Source organism: Ricinus communis, chromosome 2 (genome assembly GCF_019578655.1).
Source record: "Ricinus communis isolate WT05 ecotype wild-type chromosome 2, ASM1957865v1, whole genome shotgun sequence".
Taxonomy (NCBI): domain Eukaryota; kingdom Viridiplantae; phylum Streptophyta; class Magnoliopsida; order Malpighiales; family Euphorbiaceae; genus Ricinus; species Ricinus communis.
In genome coordinates, this window is record NC_063257.1 from 19,328,674 (window position 1) to 19,350,868 (window position 22,195).

General features: G+C 37.0%; 1 protein-coding gene across 1 annotated transcript; it reads left to right on the forward strand.

Annotated features, from left to right (window-relative positions):
• The first annotated feature begins 7,432 nt into the window (after window positions 1-7,432).
• LOC107261060 lies at window positions 7,433-11,065 on the forward strand. Its single transcript, XM_048371303.1, has 3 exons — window positions 7,433-7,603; window positions 10,191-10,256; window positions 10,349-11,065. The coding sequence occupies exons 1-3, from the start codon at window positions 7,433-7,435 to the stop codon at window positions 11,063-11,065; spliced, it is 954 nt and encodes a 317-aa protein (XP_048227260.1).
• The last annotated feature ends 11,130 nt before the right edge of the window (window positions 11,066-22,195 follow it).

Genomic DNA, 22,195 nt, shown 5'->3' on the forward strand with positions numbered 1-22,195 from the left:
AAAAATATACCACCTTTTTGAGGTTATTTTCTCATTTTGAAAGATATACCCCTCTTACGGGATTATTTTCTAATATTGACATATATACCCCTCTTACGTGGTTGTTTTCTCATATTGACAAATATACCCCTCTTGTGGGATTGTTTTCTATTATTGACAAACATACCTCTCTTACGGGGTTATTTTCTAATATTGACAAATATACCCCTATTACGGGATTGTTTTCTAATATTGATAGATATACCCCTCTTACGGGGTTATTTTCTCATATTGATAAATATATCACTCTTACGGGGTTTTCTAACATTGACAAATAAATCCCTCTTACGTGGTCGTTTTCTAATATTGACAAATATACCCATCTTACGGGGTTGTTCTCTCATACTGATAAATATACCCCTCTAACGGGATTGTTTTCTAATATTGACAAATATACCTCTTTTACGAGGTCGTTTTCTAATATTGATAAATATACCCCTCTTACGGGGTCGTTGTCTCATATAGATAAATATACTCCTCTTACGGGGTTATTTTCTAATATTGACAAATATACCCCTCTTACGGGGTTGTTTTCTAATATTGACAAATATTCCCATCTTGGGGGGTTGTTTTCTAACATTGAAAATATACCCCTCTTACGGGATTGTTTTCTAATATTGACAAATATACCTCTATGATGGGGTTGTTTTGTCATATTAAAAAAATATACCAATTTTTTGGGGTTATTTTCTCATTTTTGAAAGGTATACCCCACTAACGGGGTTGTTTTCTAATATTGACGAATATAGCCTTCTTACGAGGTTATTTTCTAATATTAACAAATATATCCCTCTTGCGGGGTTGTTTTATAATATTGACAAATATACCCCTCTTACGGGGTTGTTTTCCAATATTGACAAATATATCCCTCTTGCGGGGTTGTTTTCTAATATTGAAAAATATACCCCTCTTACGGGATTGTTTTCTAATATTGACAAATGTACCACTATTACGAGGTTGTTTTCTCATATTGACAAATATATCACCCCTCCGATGTTGTTTTCTAATATTGATAAATATACCCCTCTTACGGGGTTGTTCTCTACAATTGACAAATGTACCCTTGTTACGGGGTTGTTCTCTCATTTTGACAAATATATCACCCTTCTGGGGTTATTTTCTTATATTGACAAATATACCCTCTTACAGGGCTGCTTTCTAATATTGACAAATATATCCCTCTTACGTGGTTGTTTTCTAATATTGATAAATATACCACTCTTACGGGATTATTTTCTAATATTGACAAATATACCCCTCTTACGTGGTTCTTTTCTCATTTTGAAAGATATACCCCTCTTAGGGGTTATTTTCTAATATTGACGAATATACCCGTCTTACGGGGTTGTTTTCTAATATTAACAAACATATCCCTCTTGCGGGATTATTTTATAATTTTAAAAAATATACCTCTCTTACGAGATTGTTTTCTAATATTGACAAATGTACCCGTCTTACGGGGTTGTTCTCTCATATTGACAAATATATCACCCTTCTGGGGTTGTTTTCTTATATTGATAAATATACCCCTATTACGGGGTCATTTCCTAATATTGACAAATATACCCCTCTTAGGGGTTGTTTTCTAATATTGACAAGTATACCCCTTTTACGGGGTTATTTTCTAATATTGACAAATATACCCCTCTTACGGGATTGTTTTCTAATATTGACAAATATGCCTCTCTTACAGGGTTGTTTTCTCGTATTAAAAAATAAACCACCTTTTTGGGGTTATTTTCTAATTTTGAAAGATATACCCCTCTAACGAGGTTCTTTTCTAATATTGACGAATATACCTTTCTTACGGGGTTGTTTTCTAATATTGACAAATATATCCCTCTTGCGGCGTTGTTTTATAATATTGACAAATATACCCCTCTTACGGGATTGTTTTCTAAGATTGACAAATATACCCATCTTACGGGGTTGTTTTCTAATATTGGCAAATGTACCCCTCTTACGAGGTTATTTTCTCATATTGACAAATATGTCACCCTTCCGGGGTTGTATTTTAATATTGACAAATGTACCCCTCTTACGAGGTTGTTTTCTCATATTGACAAATATATCACCCTTCCGGGGTTGTTTTCTAATATGGAGAAATCTACCCCTATTACGGGGTCGTTTTCTAATATTGACAAATATACTCATCTTACGGGGTTGTCTTCTAATATTGATAAATATACCCCTGTGACGGGGTTGTTTTCTAATATTGACAAATATACCTCTCTTATGGGGTTGTTTTCTAATATTGACAAATATACCTCTCTTACGGCGTTGTTTTCTCATATTGATAAATATACTCCTTTTACGGGGTTGTTTTCTAATATTGACAAATATACCGCTCTTACGAGGTTATTTTCTAATATTGACAAATATACCCCTCTTACGAGGATTTTTTTTTAATATTGACAAATACACCCCTCTTACGGGATTGTTTTCTAATATTGACAAATATACCTCTCTTACGGGGTAGTTTGCTCATATTAAAAAATATACCACCTTTTTAGGCTTGTTTTCTCATGTTGACAGATATACACCTCTTACGGGGTTGTTATCTAATATTGTTGAATATACCCCTCTTACCGGTTTGCTTTCTAATATTGACAAATATATCCCTCTTGCGGGGTTGTTTTTTTATATTTGACAAATATACCCTACTTACGGGATTATTTTCTAATATTGATAAATGTACCCCTGTTACGGGGTTATTTTTTCATAATGATAAATATACCCCTCTTACGGGATTGTTTTCTAATATTGACAAATATACCCCTCTTACTGGGATGTTTTCTCATATTGAGAAATATATCACCCTTATAGGGTTGTTTTCTAATATTGACAAATATACTGCGATTACGGGGTCGTTTTCTAATATTGACAAATATACCCATCATACGGGGTTGTCTTCTCATATTAGTAAATATACCCATCTGACGGGGTTGTTTTCTAATATTGACAAATATCCCCCTCTCACGAGGTTGTTTTCTAATATTGACAAATATACCTCTCTTACGGGGTTGTCTTATAATATTAACAAATATACCCCTCTTACGGGGTCATTTTCTAATATTGACAAATATACACATCTTACAGGATTATTTTCTTATATTGATAAATATAGCCCTCTTGCGGGGTTGTTTTCTAATATTGACAAATATATCCCTCTTGCGGGGTTGTTTTATAATATTGAAAAATATACCCCTCTTACGGGGTTGTTTTCTAATATTGACAAATATACTTCTCTTACGGGGTTGTTTTCTCATATTAAAAAATATACCATTTTCTATAGTTATTTTCAAATTTTGAAAGATATACCCCTCTAACGGGGTTGTTTTCTAATATGGATGAATATACCCCTCTTACGGGATTGTTTTCTAATATTGACTAATATACTTCTCTTACGGGGTTGTTTTCTCAATTTAAAAAATGTACCACTTTTTTGCGGTTTTTTCTCATTTAGAAAGATATACCCCGAATTGCGGGGTTGTTTTCTAACATTGAAGAATATACCCTTCTTACAGGGTTGTTTTCTCATATTAAAAAATATACCACCTGTTTGGGGTTGTTTTCTCATTTTGAGAAAGATATACCCCTCTTACGGGATTATTTTCTAATATTGACAAATGTACCCCTCCTACGTGATTGTTTTCTCATATTGACAAGTATACCCCTCTTACGGGATTGTTTTCTACTATTGACTGATATACCTCTCTTACGAGGTTGTTTTCTCGTATTAAAAAATATACCACCTTTTTGGGGTTATTTTCTCATTTTGAAAGATATACCCCTCTAACGGGGTTGTTTTCTAATATTAACGAATATACCCTTCTTACGGGGTTGTTTTCTAATATTGACAAGTATACCTTTCTTATGGGGTTGTTTTCTAATATTGACAAATATATCCCTCTTGCGGCGTTGTTATGTAATATTGACAAATATACCCTTCTTACGGGATTATTTTCTAATATTGACAAATATACCCATCTTATAGGGTTGTATTTTAATATTGACAAATATACCCCTCTTACGAGGTTGTTTTCTCATATTGACAAATATATCACCCTTCCGGGGTTATTTCTAATATGGAGAAATCTACCCCTATTACGGGGTCATTTTCTAATATTGATAAATATACCCATCTTATGGGGTTGTCTTCTAATATTGATAAATATACCCCTCTGACGGGGTTGTTTTCTAATATTGACAAATATACATCTCTTATGGGGTTGTTTTCTAATATTGACAAATATACCTCTCTTACGGCGTTGTTTTCTCTTATTGATAAATATACTCTTCTTACGGGGTTGTTTTCTAATATTGACAAATATACCGCTCTTACGGGTTATTTTCTAATATTGACAAATATACCAGTCTTACGAGGGTTGTTTTCAAATATTGACAAATACACCCCTCTTACTGGATTGTTTTCTAATATTGACAAATATACCTCTCTTACGGGGTAGTTTGCTCATATTAAAAAATATACCACCTTTTTGGGCTTGTTTTCTCATGTTGACAGATATACCCCTCTTACGGGATTATTTTCTAATATTGACAAATATACCCCTCTTACGGGGTTGTTATCTAATATTGTTGAATATACCCCTCTTACCGGTTTATTTTCTAATATTGACAAATATATCCCTCTTGCGGGGTTGTTTTATTATATTTGACAAATATACCCCACTTACAGGATTATTTTCTAATATTGATAAATGTACCCCTCTTACGGGCTTGTTTTTTCATATTGATAAATATAACCCTCTTACGGGGTTGTTTTCTAATATTGACAAATATACTGCGATTACGGGGTCGTTTTCTAATATTGACAAATATACCCATCATACGGGGTTGTCTTCTCATATTGGTAAATATACCCCTCTTACGGGGTTGTTTTCTAATATTGACAAATATCCCCCTCTCACGAGGTTGTTTTCTAATATTGACAAATATACCTCTCTTACGGGGTTGTCTTATAATATTAACAAATATTCCCCTCTTACGGGGTCATTTTCTAATATTGACAAATATACACGTCTTACGGGATTGTTTTCTTATATTGATAAATATAGCCCTCTTGCGGGGTTGTTTTCTAATATTGACAAATTTACCCCTCTGAAGGTGTTGTTTTCTAATATTGACAAATATACTCGCCTTACGGGTTGTTTTTGTTCATATTAAAAAATATACTACTTTTTTGGGGTTGTTTTCTCATTTTGAAAGATATGCCCCTCTTATGGGGTTTTTTTTCAAATATTTACATATATACCCCTCTTACGGGGTTTTTTTTAATATTGACAGATATATCCCTCTTGTGGGGTTGTTCTAAAACATTGACAAATATACCCCTCTTACGGGATTATTTTCTAATATTGACAAATATACCCCTCTTACATGATTGTTTTCTCGCATTAAAAAATACACCATTTTTTGGGGTTATTTTCTGAAGTTGAATGATATACCCCTCTTACAGGGTTGTTTTCTAATATTGACGAATATACCCATCTTACGGGATTGTTTTCTCTTATTGATAAATATACCCCTCTTACTTGGTTGTTTTCTAATATTGATAAATATACCCCTATTACGGGGTTGTTTTCTGATATTGACAAATACACCTCTCTTACAGGATTATTTTCTAATATTGACAAATATACTCCACTTACGAGGTCGTTTTCTAATATTGACAAATATACCCATCTTATTGGGTGGTTTTCTTATTTTGAGAAATATACCCCTCTTACGGGGTTATTTTCTAATATTGACAAATATGCCTCTCTTACGGGTTGTTTTCTAATATTCGTAAATATACATCTCTTACGGGGTTGTTTTCTAATATTAACAAATATAGCCCTTTTATAGGGTCGTTTTATAATATTAACAACTATACCCATCTTATGGGGTTGTCTTCTCATATTGATAAATATACTGCTCTTACGGGATTGTTTTCTCATATTGACAAATATACCCCTCTTACGGAGTTGTTTTCTAATATTGACAAATATATCCCTCTTGCGGAGTGGTTTTATAATATTGATAAATATACCCCTCTTACGGGATTGTTTTCTTATATTGATAAATATACCCCTCTTATGGGGTTGTTTTCTCATATTAAAAATATGCCACTTTTTTGGGGTTTCTTTTTCATTTTGAAAGATATACCCCTCTTACGAGGTTTTTTTTCTAATTTTGACAAATATACTCCTATTACGGGGTTGTTTTCTAATATTGACAAATATACAAATTTTATGGGGTTGTTTTCTCATATTAAAAAATATTCCATTTTTTGGGGTTGTTTTCTAATTTTTAAAGATATATCCCTCTTATGGGGTTGTTTTCTAATATTGATAAATATACCTCTCTTACGGGGTTATTTTCTCATATTAAGAAATATACCATCTCTTTGGGGTTGTTTTCTCATTTTTAGTGATATACCCCTCTTACGGGGTAGTTTTCTAATATTGACAAATATATCCCTCTTGCGGGGTTGTTATATACTCAAGAAGAATAAGGCATGGAATTGGGGTGAGGAATGCCATGCTGCATTCGAAACCTTGAAGAATGCTGTGTCAATGGAGCCTGTCATGATGCTGCTCGATTATGGAAAACCATTTGAGGTGCACACGGATGCCTCAGACTATGCCATTGGAGCATCCTCATACAAGATAGGCACCCTATCGCCTATGAAAGTCGCAAGCTTAATGAAATGGAAAGGCGGTATACTGTCCAAGAGAAGAAGATGACTGCCGTCGTCCATTTCTTGCACACATGGAGACATTACTTGCTCGGCAGCAAGTTCACTATTTTAACAGATAATGTGGCTACAAGCTATTTTCAGAGTCAAAATAAGTTGAGTCCTAAGCAAGCACGCTGGCAAGATTTCTTGGCCGAATTCGACTATAAGCTTGAATATAAGCCAGGCAAAGCCAATGTTGTCGCTGATGCGTTGAGTAGAAAGGCGGAGTTGGCTTCCATTGCTGCTAACACACTGAAGAGCGACTTCCTTAGCCGCATCAAGGAAGGAATGCAGCAAGACACTTTGGCCAAGAGCATCATCAAGCTAGCAATCGAGGGAAAAACTCGACGATTTTAGGAGAAAGATGGCCTTCTCCTCACTGTTGGCAATCGAGTCTATGTGGCGAAGTAGGGAAATCTGCGGAGAGAACTTTTGAAGGAGTGCCATGACTCTTTGTGGGCTGGACATCCCGGCATGACTTGCACACTTGCGCTAGTCCAACAAAACTACTACTAGCCGCAACTCAAGGACGATGTGGAGGCCTATGTTCGGACCTGCCTTGTATGCCAACAAGACAAGGTGGAACAACAACAGCCTGCTGGCCTACTTGAACCTCTTCCTGTCGCTGAAAGGCCGTGGGAGATTGTCTCAATGGACTTTATTGTGGCTCTACCGAAATCCGAAGGGTTCGAAAGTATCATGGTTGTTGTGGATAGATTTAGCAAGTATGCTACTTTTATCCCTGCCCCGGCGGACTGCAAGGTAGACAAGGCAGCTCGCCTCTTCTTCAAGAATGTTGTGAAGCTGTGGGGTTTCCCAAGAGTATAATCAGCGATAGAGACCCTCGGTTTACTGGCAAGTTTTTGCGAGAGTTGTTCAAGTTATTAGGCACAGACCTCAACTTCTCCACAAGCTTTCATCCGCAAAGCGACAGCCAAACGGAAACGATTAATGCCTTGCTGGAACTCTACCTAAGGCACTATGTTAGTGCTTACCAACGAGATTGGGCAAAACTGCTTGACGTAGCCCAATTCTCGTATAACCTCTAAAGAAGCGAGTCCACGGATAAGAGTCCCTTCGAAGTCATTATGGGACAGCAGCCATTAACGCCGAATGCCATTGCTGCTAGCTTCGGAGGAGCCAGCCCTTCTGCCTATAAATTTATGAGAGAATGGCACGAAGAGGCAGACATCATGAAGAAGTGGGCTGACGTGAAGTGATGCCCTAAAGGATATAGCGCTGGCGACTTGGTGATGGTGAAGCTGCTGCCTAATCAATTCAAGTCCCTCCGCAAAGTGCATAAAGGCTTGGTAAGGAGATATGAAGGCCCATTCCCAGTCGTGAAACGCGTTGGTGCTGCTGCCTACAAGACTAAAAATCCATAATGTCTTCCATGTGAGTATGCTTAAGCCATACCACGAAGACAAGGAAGACCCCAGCCGTGGCGAATCTAGAAGAGCTCCAACAGCCGTTGTCACCGAGTTAGAATGCATCTTTGCGGACAGAGTGATAAGAAGAAGAGGAGTTCCCAACTACACCAAATACTTGGTGAAGTGGAAAAATCTGCCCGATATCAAGGTTACGTGGGAACGTGAAGATTGGCTATGGCAATTCCCCGAGTATATCCAAAATTACAAAGCTCAAGGCGCAACGAGGACGTCGCGAGATTGAGTAGGGGAGGGTGTCACAGCCGCCTCATCTTGGGCAAGGCAAGGCTTGTCCATGGGCTGAAATATGCCCAACATATGCCCAGCCCAATGCTGCAGCCTAGCCCAAATTGGCTGCCCAAAGAAACCAAGGGAAGGATCTAGAAATTGCTAGAGGATGCAAGGCTGTGTGCCAAGCCAAGGAGCTGCCTAGAAGCTTCCCTTGTTTGTACATAGAGTAGCTTCCAAAGGAAGCCTTGTACATAAGTAGCTTGTAGAGAATTCTAGATGAATGATTCCTAGCCACAAGTTGAGGAGGTGGGAAGCCTATAAATACCCCCTCCATTCATCATTTGTAACATACAAGAGGAAGGTTGGAAACTTAATAAAGCTCTCCATATTTATAAAGCTCAAGTGCTCTATTCTACCCTTGCTGCCTACTTTGCTCACCTAAACTTGCTCCCAACTCTCATCTAGGCTTACTTAGTTCGACTTTGTCAAGCAAGTTAACTAAGTGCCGCGCGACTTGGTTAACCTCTAAGCCGAAGTTTCGTGACACATATCTACATATGGATTATAAAATAAAATTATATCTAACTAATCTAAGACTATATATAACATTCACATAAGATTTAGAGATACCTTGAGTTGCATTCAAGGGGAGTTAGATGAGGAAAGAGTTTTATAACCTAGAGAAATTTAGAGAAGGGCATGGAACACAGTCCTTATTTCAAAAATACCAAATCAAAATATTCAACCATTTAACACAATCACATTGGTCTTTATAGCCCATAACCATCCATCATGCCAAATATAATCATATTATATGAAGCATATAAAAGAATCAAAATAGCATAATTCAAGTTATTTGATCATTGCATACAATTAGGACTAAATGGAGTACGAAAAATTAAAATAATTAAATCATATTCAAAATAAAAATTCTCCATATTTTAGAGTGTAATTTTTGGCCAAAACCAAAAAAATATGATATAAAGTCAACCTTTGACCAAACAAACTTTACTAATCCTAGTCATACTAGGAAACCAAGATTGAATCTTAGTTGAAGAAAGTTATAGAGAATTAAAATTAATTAAATTATATTTAATTAATAACTAATTCCCTTTAATATATCCTTAATTTTGATTTATGTCATTTTAGGACAAAGTCAAACATTAAGACAGAAAGTCAAACTTATGTCTTAATTAAGACAGATAACCTAGTCATACTAGGACACTATAAGTCCTAGGTTAACAAAAATTAATGAGAAATTTTATTTAATTAAATCAAATTTAAAAAATAAAATTTCCTTTTAATTCCTTAAATTTTTTGCCATGTCTAAATTTTAGGACAAAAGTCAAACTCTTGTCTTAATCTAGACAACTTCCTAGTTCAACTAGGATTCTAAAATTACAAGTCCTTATCCTAAAGGATTTATAGTACTTTTATTAATTAAAACAACCTTTTAAATAATCTGCTAATCATATTAGGATAAGTAATTATAATCCTAAGACAACTAGGATATGTCTTAAGACAAGGAGTCACATGCCAACTAGGATACTTCATCTTATAAGTTTCAGTGGGTTGAGAAAAGGATTTTTAAAGGGCTTAGACCAATCATCAGATTCAATGGTTGCTTCTTGAATACTTTTCTAGGTGGAGCCCTATAGTGTGCTACTGCCAAGGATGGGAACAACTAGATGTTCCTAATAATTTGGGGCGGTTGAGTCCGAAATGAGTTTTCTTGGAGTTGGTTTTTGAAGTTGCTATTTGAGGAGCCGAATATCACAGATGGCCTAGGTTGGACCTTTATAAGTGACCAGCAAAAGGTATTGAAAAACTTATTTTTAATTTTTATGTATTGTTTTCATTCCATCATATAACTTTGTTCTTGAGTCTTTGTTGCTTTGGATGTTGATAGGGATTTATAAAATCCATTAGTACATTGACACCATTTGTTGAGCATCACAATTGTGCAAGGGATGTCTATTATAATTGGAAAAAAGAATTCAAAGGGCAAGCATTGAAGAACATATTTTGGAGAGCTGCAAGGAGCACATATGAGGCCTCTCTAAATGAAGCACTTAATGAACTAAGCTGCCAGGGAATGAAGTTTTATAAGGTTTACATTTCTGATATACCAAAATATGATATGATAAATAATAATGTAGCTGAAACTTTTAATGGGTATATAATTAAGGCTAGGGGAAGACCAATCATAGATATGCTTGAGGGTATTAGAGCTGCATTAATAGAGAGGCAACATAATAAGCTTATGGGTATGAGTGGCATAACTAATAGCATATGTCCTAGGATTAGAGCTAAACTAGAGACTAATAAATATAATTCTAGATTATGCATTAGTAAGCCACCTGTTGGGGATAAATTTCAGGTTGCAGTAGGAGATGACCAGTTTGTTGTCGATTTAAAGAAATGCACATGTAGCTGTAGGTCATGGGATATTACAGGAATCCCTTGCATGCATGCATGTTCTAGTATCCATTTCATGAAGAGAGGCATAACTGATTTTTTTGATGCATATTTTAGTGTACAAAAGTACACTGAATCATATAGCTATCCTTTGGAGTCTATCAATGGTAAGAAAATGTGGCCAGCAGCTACTGGTGCTCCCATCTAGCCCCCAACACTTAGAAAGATGCCAGGTAGACCCAAAAGATGTAGAAAGAGAGCTGAAGAATAGGAGCCTGATATGGATTGTGTTACACATATTTATATGCCCAATTACTTCCATTTTTGTGCATAGTTATCTTATTTTATGCCAGAATCAACTATGTTTTGGTTCCTTTCATATTTTAGGTGATCATTGATGGACATTATCAGTATTTGAGGGAGATACGTGCAAATACAGACCAGAATCCATCAAAATTGAGCAAAGGCTAGCATTTCAAGGTTGAGCACGGCAAATACGGAACAGAATCCATCAAAATTGGCTCAGCACTAGCGAGGGCACGGTCAGGGAGCAGAGGATTATTTTCAGAACTTGAAGGTCCAGCACGGCCTGGACCCCGCCCGTGCTGACCAGCAGGGGCTTGACCACGGCCGTGCTGTGACATTTATATTGGCAAAATCGATTATCTTGCTAGGGTTCGATTTTCTGACTTGAGATCACACATACGCGCGCGAGCCACCCCTTTTCAGATTTCAATATTCGACTTTGGGAGACTATTTCGCATATTAAAGGATGGATTTTAGTGGTTCAAGCATCACATTGAAGATCAAGAATGGATTTTAAGGCAAATTAAGAGGCAATTCAGGAGATCAACCGCCGTGTAGATTTGGATTTTTAGCTGTTCATCCAATTCAAGGGAAAAGGCTATACCTGTTTCATTTTCTTTATTCTATCATTGTAATTAAATTCCTAGTTGTTTTAGACATGAACATGTGTAGCTAGATCGATTAAACCTATTTGGGATTTCCTTACTATGTTGGCTTAGTACTGAATTATTAGATTGTTTGAGTTCCTTTTTATATTCTTCTTGCTTTCAGTATTAATAAGATATCGCATTATTCATGAGACATTGTGAATTGTGTTGTTTAGATTGCTTTTTGTAATTGAGAAATTCATTAAGTAATTGGAATCTTGAATAGCAAGAACTGGTTAATAATCACTTACAGATAAGGGTAATTAACTAGCCAGATTAAGAATTAAGAAAGCTTAATAGAAGCGGATTAAAGCTTAAAGCTAACTTAATAATCGATCGTTAGGAAGATATTCCGACTTTAGGTTCTTAGATTTAGGAATTTGGTTATCTCAAGAGAGAGACTGAATTCAGTTAAGAATTCATCCACGGGTAGCATAATTGGACTCATCAATCTGTTATCTTTTGTTTGATTGCCAACTAGTTTAGGTTCCCTTTGGGTTTGCTTTCTTGTCTTGATTGTTTCATTTATTGTTGCATCTCATTTAGAACTTAGTTTCCAGTTATTAGTAAATTTCGAAATCATTCATCATATATTTTAGGTTAGATGACAAAGAACGAAGTAGTAACTCTAGGTTTTCACTTTCCCGAGGGATATGATAATTTTAATACTTATCGTTGTGCTAGACTGCATCAATAGGTTCATTGCCTTGGATTGTAGCTACATAATTAGCCCATCAGAGCCTAAGAACGCAACCAAATTAAGAAGACATGGCATACTGATGACATGCCAGAAATGTTTCCAGATTGGGCATAATAAGTGTAGCTGCAAAAATCCCACAGTTGAAATGCCACCGAAGCTTAATGTAAGTATTATTTTTGTAATTTACTAAAATATTTAATGTTAACAAATTCATAATGTTTGTTGAGCTACCAATTCATAATAAAGGTCAAAAGGGGAAGACCACTAAAAGTGGTAGGTCAATGTACACAAAGGACTGCTCCTAGTACATCTGCCATCACTAGAAGGATGGGTCCTCAAGTCAACAAAAAAGACATGTCACTCATAAGATGACAATTAGACTGAAGAGGCAGAATACAACTATTGGAAGCCAAATCACTCAAAAGACTGCAAGCCAAGCGGCACAAAACAAATCCAGCAAAAGGAGGGAGCATTGGTCCGATAAGGATATGGTGTTAAAGTGTTTGAGGAATATGGAAACATCTATATGAGGGTAACATTCATGCATTAGTTATTTGTTTATGTTATAGGATTTTGTAATAATCTAGATACTCTGAAAATTTGAGTGGTTATATTTATGTAGATGCTAGAAAGTAATAGGTTTAAGACTCTGTATGGTGAAAAAGCTGCAGCAAAAGCAGCATCATCAACACCCTCTTATGCTAAACACATAAGTTCCTCACAGCTAGTTCCACCTTCCACAAGCACTATTGGAATTGGAAATGCTGGTAGAGGTGGAAGATTATTGTGGGGGGGCAAAGGTGGATGATGAACTATTGGGTTAAGTGCATCTTAACCTTCTACTGTAGCTAGGGACATTATTGCACTCAAGAGAATAGTGCACCTTGAATCATCTGAATGTAATAGGGTTAAGAGATATTAAACTGTTACAATACAAATATGGGTGTTTTATTGTTTGTGTTTTGTCATTTTTTGCTTGAATTTTATTTTTGTGGTACTGCCTTTTTAAAGGATAAATATCAGCAGCCAATGTGGGCAGTATACTGATAAATCATAAATAGTTATACTTGTTGTATTTAATTCCCTTACATTTTGATTGGATAATGTGCTTAATTGTGGAAATTGTGTTTATTCTGATCTAGGTGGTGAGATATCAAGGATTGAGTGGAATTAAGCCTAAAGACATGTTTTAAAGCATCACTTGTCAAAAACCAAGTCTTCTAGAGGAAGAGTGAAAATTTATGCAGAAGGTCATTTTCAATAAGGCGTGACCAGGCCTTACAATCTGCGAGCTACTGTAATCTATAGAAGAGAATTTCAAATTTTTTAGATAAATTTGTGGTGGACCCACTTTTATGTTATTTTCTTTATTTTGAAAGTGCTGGATAAGGAAAACTGACTCCCATACTATTTAGGATTTTAATTTGTTTAGATTACCTTTTATCCTATCCTTCCTTATAGGATTAAAATCATATAGGAAGTTTAATTCTTTTTGGATAAGGATTATCTTATTAGGGTTTAGGTTTGACTTCCTACATAAGGAGGCTAGTTCTACCAAGTAAAGAGTGGCTGAGTACTTTGAGATTGTTATTATTTTTCTTCTTCTATTCCCTACAACTCTTGTGAATTTTTACTCCACCATGTGTGGCTAAGCTTTTAGTTTCTGATTCAAGAGTGAATAAATTCCAATTGTGATTTTGTGAGGCTTTGTGCTTAACAGAATTCTTCTTTAATTCAAGTATTCTTTATTTCTTGTTTTTATTGTTTATGAATTTTTGATATTGATTGAACTGACGACTCAATTTGATATTGATTTTTCTATTGCTAAACTTTGAGTTTATGATCCGTAATTGTCATGAACGATTGACACAAGTAGCAAGGAGCTAACTCATGTGTGTGTGATTGCGGCCTTTTCGAATTACATAGCTTGCATGATATGCTCTAGGAAATAAAGGAACAAGATTAATTTAATTGCAACTATCTCGATTAATTAATGTTGGTTTAGTCATTCTCATTATTCTTAATGCTATCATTGAGTTGATATGGAACGCTATCATGCCTAGTTGACTAATGGTAAGTTTTGATTTGGATGCTGGGTTTATGTTAATTATATTAGGAGAATTTACACTTGTGGCGGCTTTTCCGAATAAGTAGACTAAGTACTTGAATAGAAAAATTGATATTTAAGCCTATGATTAGAATTACAATTGGATGAAACTTGCACTCTTGAATTAGAAGTTTTATAAGATTGATTTTTATTTACTTTAATATTCAGCCTTTATTATTCTCTGTTTATTTATAATTTTAGTTCAAACATTCAAAATCCCCCCATTTATATTATTTAACTTTGAGAAGCTATTCCCATTGGTTCCCTTGCGATTCGACCTGGTTTCACTATTTCTACAAGTTAGTTTAGGAAAATCAGTAATTTATTTTGAAGGGCTTCGACAACCCGCTCAAAATTTGGTGCCGTTGCCGGGGAGCTTATTTTAGTTTCTCATTGTTTAATTTATTTGTTTATGACTCGTTCTTCTCAAGCTATTGATTTGCAATATAATCCTGAAATTGAGAAGACAACGCGTCAATTAAGAAAGGAGACTAGGCAAAGAAAAAGTTATCTCATAGAGGAATTAGAGATAAATTTGGCTATTGGTGAGACATCTATTTTTCAAGAAGTTGCAGAAAATATGGCGAATAGAACTCTCAAAGAGCTAGCCGTGCCGGATTTGAATCAACAACTTTTATGCATTACATTTCCTAATATTGCAATTGATTTTGAATTAAAATCTGGCTTAATTCACTTACTCCTTTCTTTTCGTGGATGTGCAGGTGAAGATCCTCATAAACACTGGAAAGAATTCCATATTGTATGCTCGGGAATGAAGCCACAGGGTGTGACCAAAGAGCAAATAAATCTTAGAGCTTTTCCCTTTTCTTTGAAGGATAAAGAAAAAGATTGGCTCTATTATCTACCCTCCGGTTCAATAACAACATGTAATGAGATGAAAAGATTGTTCTTAGATAAGTTTTTTCCTGCAACAAGAGCTACCAACATCAGAAAAGAAATTTGTGGCATAACACAATTGATGGGTGCTACTCGTGTTAGCTACAATCTAAGGCAGTGTACCTATCGATGCAGTCTAGCACTAATGGCGAGTATCAAGGTCGTATTCCTCGGGAAAGCGAAAGCCCAGAGTTACTCCTTTGTTCTTTGTTATATTAACCTAAAATGGATGATGAATAAATTCTAAACTAACTATTAACTACAAGCTAAGTCCTAAGGGAGATGCAAGAGTGATTGATAAATGAAATAATCAAGACAAGAAGAAAAACCCAAAGGGAATCTAAACTAGTTGGCATCCAAACAAAAGATAAAGGATCGGTGAGTCTAATTATGCTACCCGTGGACGAATTCTTAACCGAATTCGGTTTCTCTCTCGAGATAACCGAATTCCTAAACCTAATAACCTAAAGTTGGAATCTCTTCCTAACGATTGATTCTTAAATTAGCATTAAGCTTTAATCCGCCTCTATTAAGCTTTGTTAATTCTTAATCCGGCTAGTTAATTATCCTTATCTCTAAGCGATTATTAACCAGTTCTTGCTATTCAAAATTCCAATTGCCAAACGGATTTCTCAACCTCATAAAGCAATCTAAACATCACAATTCACAACGTCTCTTTAATAATGCATTATTTTATTAATATTGAAAACAAGAAGAATACAAAACCAACTCGAACAATCCAACAATATAATATCAAGCCAACATAGTAAAGAAATCCCAACGGATTAAATCAATCTAGCTAATCATGTTCATTCTCAAAATATACAAGAATTCAATTACAACAATAAGCAAAGGTAGAGAAAACCCGATTACACCCTTGGATGAGAGTAAACAGCCCTAAATCCTTCTGCTCCAATTGAATCGATTCTTGTTCCTCTTGCTCGATTTAAAAATCAATCAACGAACCTCGCCTAATCTTCGATCCTTCAAGGAAATCCGATTGAAACCTTGATCCAAGTCTCCTTTTCCCTTGGTTTCAGCTCAGAAAACCCTTAGGGAGAGAAAAATTAGGGTTTTGGGACGTTCTAACCCTAGCCTCCTCTTTTTCTCTTCTTTTCATTCTTTTAATTAATACCCCCTGTCGTCTCTAACACGGCCGTGTTCCTGGCCGTGTTCTAAACACAGGATGGTGTTCCTGGCCGTGTTACTCTCTGTGGTCGTGCTACCTAAAATCTACTTCTTCTTTTGATGTCCAACACGGCCGTGTTTTTCCCCGTGTTGGTAACACGGCCAATGCTTGTGACCGTGTTGAGAACACGGCCAGTGTTGAGATCAACACGGCCTGACTTCCTCATGCTCGTACTTAGCTCGTTTGTACTTTGACATCCAATTATGCTCCAATTCTTTCCTTTTTCATCCTTTGACCTCTTTTGGACCTAATGCACACAAACATATGTATAAGGTGAGTGTTGAGACCAATTCACATCCAAATGTCCATAAAATCAATCTTAAAAACCCCATTTAGATGTGTGTATTTTACGCACATCAAATAACCCCACACTTAGCTCATTGCTTGTCCTCAAGCAATCAAAAGTAAAATAAGGAAAATAAACCACTAAGGAACAATACTTAAACTGACAAACAAGCTAGAGAGTTCCTGCACATATCCTTAACAAGAACAAGTCAAACAAAAAGAAACGAAGCAATCAATTCAAGTATCACAACCAAGATGCCAATAATTCATAAAATACTGTCTCAAGGAAATTATTCAGAAACATCTCCTCACCAGATTCACTCTAAATCACTCAAAGTGTTTAAAGGGTAGTGTTTAATCGCTCAATGCATCAACTACTGCCTTACTTACTATATGCTTGCTCTTAAATCCTACTCCTACCACTTATGGAGAGTTAACAACCATGTCAAGAGGTCTTTATAAGGGTTGTAATGGGGATTAGGTAAGGGTAGGTAAATTTGGTCAGAGTTGAACCTATGGTGTTCTGCAATGAAATACATGACATGCACACAAGTCACAATGATCACAAGGGGTAAACAATGGATAGTAGTCCAAGGTGGGAAATAGGAATCAAGTCAAAATGTTTAGCTCACTTACTTTCTTTCTTTTTATCACCTTTCCCTCTTATTCTTTTTTTTTCTTTTTTCATAAGAGAAGAACATTCACATAATAGAGTGAATTTCTTTTTGGATTGAAGTAAGCTGCTACAAGATTCTAAAGCTATTCCCAAGACAAAAGTTCCCAATAAAAATAACTCATGTGCAAAATCATAACCCAAAGCAGAATAAAACTAAATGGTAATAGAATATGATAAAAGAAATGGTGAAAGAAAGGGTTATCTACAGAATCAATAAACGAATGAAGGCTATTTGGCTAGAATGAAAAACCTAAGTGCCTCTATCATACCAAAGTGTTAAACTCTCCTTATGGCCCTCATAAGCATTACCGAGCAAGTTCTAAAAGTAAAAACAGTAATTGGCACTCTCAACAAGAAATAAATAAAAGCATATAAGTGTGCTTTTTGAGTAGGTTCCAAATAAAAATCATCAAAATAGAATTAAATAGACCAAAGCAACTCAGTGCAAAACTCAAACTAATTATCTTACATTCTTCCGCAAGACTCAACACTATCGGTTTTACCCGATCACATGGACATAAACAGGATTTCAAAAGCAAGTCAACAGTAAGAGCATCGAAACAAAGTGAAAAATTTTCAAAATTTTACAAAAAAATTGCACAAAGAATAAACAAATAACTGAGATGGAATAAATGAAATGCGATATATACACTAGAAAAGGATCTAAATTTCATATACAAAATAATAGAACATGAAAGTAAGTATATATTGATATCACCACCCCACACTTGAAGGACACCTTGTCCTCGGTGTACAAAATATATGAAATGAAAAGGAAAAAGAAACTATCACTGATTATGGCTCCGGGTGAAAAGAGGTGCATCGGCAGGTATATCAGGCGATGGTGATGCATGGTGGAGGAGTTGCCGCTCTCCGAGGATCGGAAGTAGTGTCACATGCGGAGCTGGTGGATCAGCAGGAGCGGCCGTCAATAGGAGGCTCGTCAAGCCGTGTTGAAGGGTGCTCAGTTGGAGAGGGAGGGCCGGTTGGATCATCCGCTAGAGGGATGTCAAAATGGCTCGCTCTGGAACCCGGCTCGTGGACGAGGCGGTGCAAAGTCTGTAGCAAAATATCATCGAACATGTCATTGGCCATAGAGGCCTCTAACGTACCTCCCTGCTCAATCAGGGCTTGAAGCATAGCCCTCTGCCTCTCAAACCGAGCCATCATCCGGCTCAAAACTCGACGACAACCGTAAAAGGTCCTCATTGAAAAGCCTCTTGTCGAATGAAATCGCCGCCGCTCCTCGCCAACCTCTCGCACTCAAAGCTGCAACTCTCTAAACTCAATTGGGGAGACTCCTAAAACAGCTGAAGAAGACCCAGAAGGAGCTGAAGTAGACGGTCTGGAGGAAGACTCTGGAATATCAGAAGAAGGTGGGACATCCTGTGTACCATGGGCTTGTGGGGCAGGTCGCTCCTCTCTGAGTGCTGCCAAGAGAGCATTCCTTAGTCTATACTCTGGTCCTAGCGGACCCTGCCTACGAGTCACCATCCCCATACTAACCATCTAGGGAAGTCCCAACGTTTCCATCACCCCCAGCTCTGTCAAATGTGGTATCGCTTCCTCCAAAACTCCTAAGCTCCTAGCCAGTCGAGTAATGTAAGTCCCAAAACAGAAAAATAACTTCTTTGAGTTATTGTAGAAGGCACTGATCTGTCTGGCCAATAAGTACCCCATGTCGACAGACTAGTGCTGGTGCATGTTGTAAAGTATAAACAGGTCTGGCTGGGTAACTACACCACCACTATCTCCCCCTACGTTGATGGTCCTAGCCAAGAATGCATGCAAGTACCGATCCCTCGTGCAAGTTAGACGCCTTGGGTGGCCTGTAACCCTCGGTGTCATCAAATCTCAGCCCACATCTGCGGATATGACACACTAGGCGTGTGTATACAGCGACTATAAACCTCTCCAGGTGCATCCTCCTCAGTCCACAAGCCTCAGTGTACCCCAAACTACCGACACTCATCATGAAAGTCCGCCTTGCTAGTCCGAAACGATCGCATCCGGTTGTTGGAAGTCCCATGGCGGCTTTGCGAGAAAGAAAGTGCTTGGCAAACTCCATGATCAACTCCCTATATGTTGGTTCAACAATGTCAAAGAAATGTTGAAATGGGGTGTCTCAGATATCGGTGATCGTTGCAAGTCCGACGGTCTCCAGTGCTGGCCAGTCTATCCTACGCCCTTTTCCCAAATCTTTGTGCCTCATCGATTGATATCTCTGCTCAAAGGTGGGCTACCCTTGGAAAAGTAGGAATCGATGGCGCTGCGGTGGTCTAATTTGGCCTGAACTAGTCGGTGCAGCGCCTGATGATCGAGAGGAAGAGGAACCATCGGTCTGCCTCCTCTTGTAAACTCCTGATCCTCGTCTGGTGGACATGGTACCTGAAAAGGAAACTTTTAGTACTAAGGATCAACAAAATTCTGGCAGCATAACGGCATAAAATGAACAAACCAAATGATTTAACTCGATAAAATTAAACTGTTCAATGTCCTGCAAAGAAAATTTAATCCACAACACTGCCAAGCAATGCTAACCAATTAAATTTGCAATTCATCCATATGGAGTTTACTTCGCCATTATCCATCACAAGGCAAACCAATATGCTAATATAAAACAGACACAAACAGACTCGACTATCTATGATAGAGCGTATTGTTTAGCGGCCGGCAATAATAATAAAGAGAAAAATAAGGAATTAATCACAATCGTAAATAATGGTAGAAAAGAAAAATGGAAAATATGAGCAAGTTAAGTATATAAACTATATTAAAGAAAATAAAAGAAAATTAAACACAAACATGAATGTAAATGCATACATCAAATAATAAAATAAGGAAATAAAAAAAAATAAAAAAAATTGAAACAGAAAAAAAAATATAAATTCGAACTAATATCAAAATAAAATAATGAAAAATGAAGTTGGAGGGTACTTACTTGACAAACGCAATATCCAAAGCCTTCGAAATGAGAAATAAGATGTGAGAGAGTAAGAGATGGGGGAGAGCAAAATTTTTTTTGAAATGAAGTGGTATATATAGGCAAGTGTGCGGAACACGCTCGTGTTATATAACATGGGCCGTGTTCATGAACACGGTGTGGATATCGGGCCGTGTTAAACGAATAAAAACATGCTGACTTACCACTTCTCAGAACACGCCCGTGTTACGGACACGGTCTTTGACACGGGAACGGGTTGTGGACACGGCAGGGCATAAATTCCCGTGTTAGCTTCTGTGAACGTGTTCATCTTAGTTTGATTTTCTTCAATCATAACACGGGCCGTGTTAATGAACACGGTCTTGAACACGCCCGTGTTGATCTCCAAATAATGCAAAAGTTGCGATTCTCAACACTTTCTCACTCTTTCTCACCTGCAAAACCACTAAATCCTCAACTCATACACTCAACATAAATAAAACTTAACAAAAACTAACTATAAAACCTAATCAACTAAGTTCACAATGCAAGGGTAAAGTATTCAAATTGAAAAATAGAATTTGGGGTGCCTCCCAAAAGTGCTTCTTTTTGATGTGATGAGTCTTCTTAGCTGGACTCATAGTGAAAAGCAAACGGTGGGGATTGGCGACCATCCATCCTTCTTCCAAGCAAATGGCTTCAAATATCCGCTTAGAGAGATAATCGTCAACTTCCTCTTCCCGATAGTCAAGCAAGCTGCCAGTATGATGGGCAAAACTCGCTCCTCATATATTTGCACGTAGTCATGATGCTCTAGGGGCTCTTCCAATTTGAAAGCTAGAGTTTCAACAATTGGAAGGATCGACGGTTAGGCAATTTCTTCAGGAGTGTTGATGGTTTTCTTCAGTCCTTGGCTTGGTTCACTTGCTAGGAGAAACTCGAGCTCCTCCAAGACTTCTTCATTGGACAACTCGTGCTCATCTTCCATCATCGAAGGGACTTGTGGAAAATCTACCAAAAATTCCTCTAACTGCAACTCAGCATCATCAACTGTGTATTCTTATTGGTAGTCTTTCAGAGGGATCATGTTTGCCTCTTCCTTTTCTGGTTCTATCTCCATGTTCAAAGAGTCGTCCTGCACATAAGCATCATCGTCAAACATAATAGATAAACCAGAAAAATTCTCACCTGAACGCAAAGTGATGGCGCTCAAATGTTCCTCGGATTCAGCAGCGTTTGATGGAGTTCTCAATTGCTCTTCCGCTAGTAACTTGAAGATTAAGCCTACTTGATGCTCTATGTTGTTAATCGAGGCTTGTTGATCTTCAAGTATCCTCTTTGTTTGTTGGAATCTTTCCTCAAGACTTGTTATGAACCTCATCATCAGCTCCTTTGACACTAACTCTTCATCTTGAGTTGAAGGTGCAAGAGTAGGCTGCTGATGTGGTTGCTGAGATTCTGGTGGTTCTGGGCCATCTAAGCTCCATCCATAGGGTGAATGAGTACTCCACTCTTGATTATAGGTGCTTCCATACGACTCACTTGGCCAATTGCCCGTATAATTCACCTGTTCACAGTTATAAGAATAAGAAGTAAAATCACTGCACA

What these genes read in the sequence shown, in the direction of transcription:
- LOC107261060 (XM_048371303.1), top strand. Translation starts at nt 7,433, where the DNA reads ATGGACTTTATTGTGGCTCTACCGAAATCCGAAGGGTTCGAAAGTATC. An exon ending in AGCTGTGGGGTTTCCCAAGA is followed by an intron (nt 7,604 to 10,190) that starts GTATAATCAGCG and finishes TGGTTTTTGAAG; the next exon opens with TTGCTATTTGAGGAGCCGAA. An exon ending in TTATAAGTGACCAGCAAAAG is followed by an intron (nt 10,257 to 10,348) that starts GTATTGAAAAAC and finishes GGATGTTGATAG; the next exon opens with GGATTTATAAAATCCATTAG.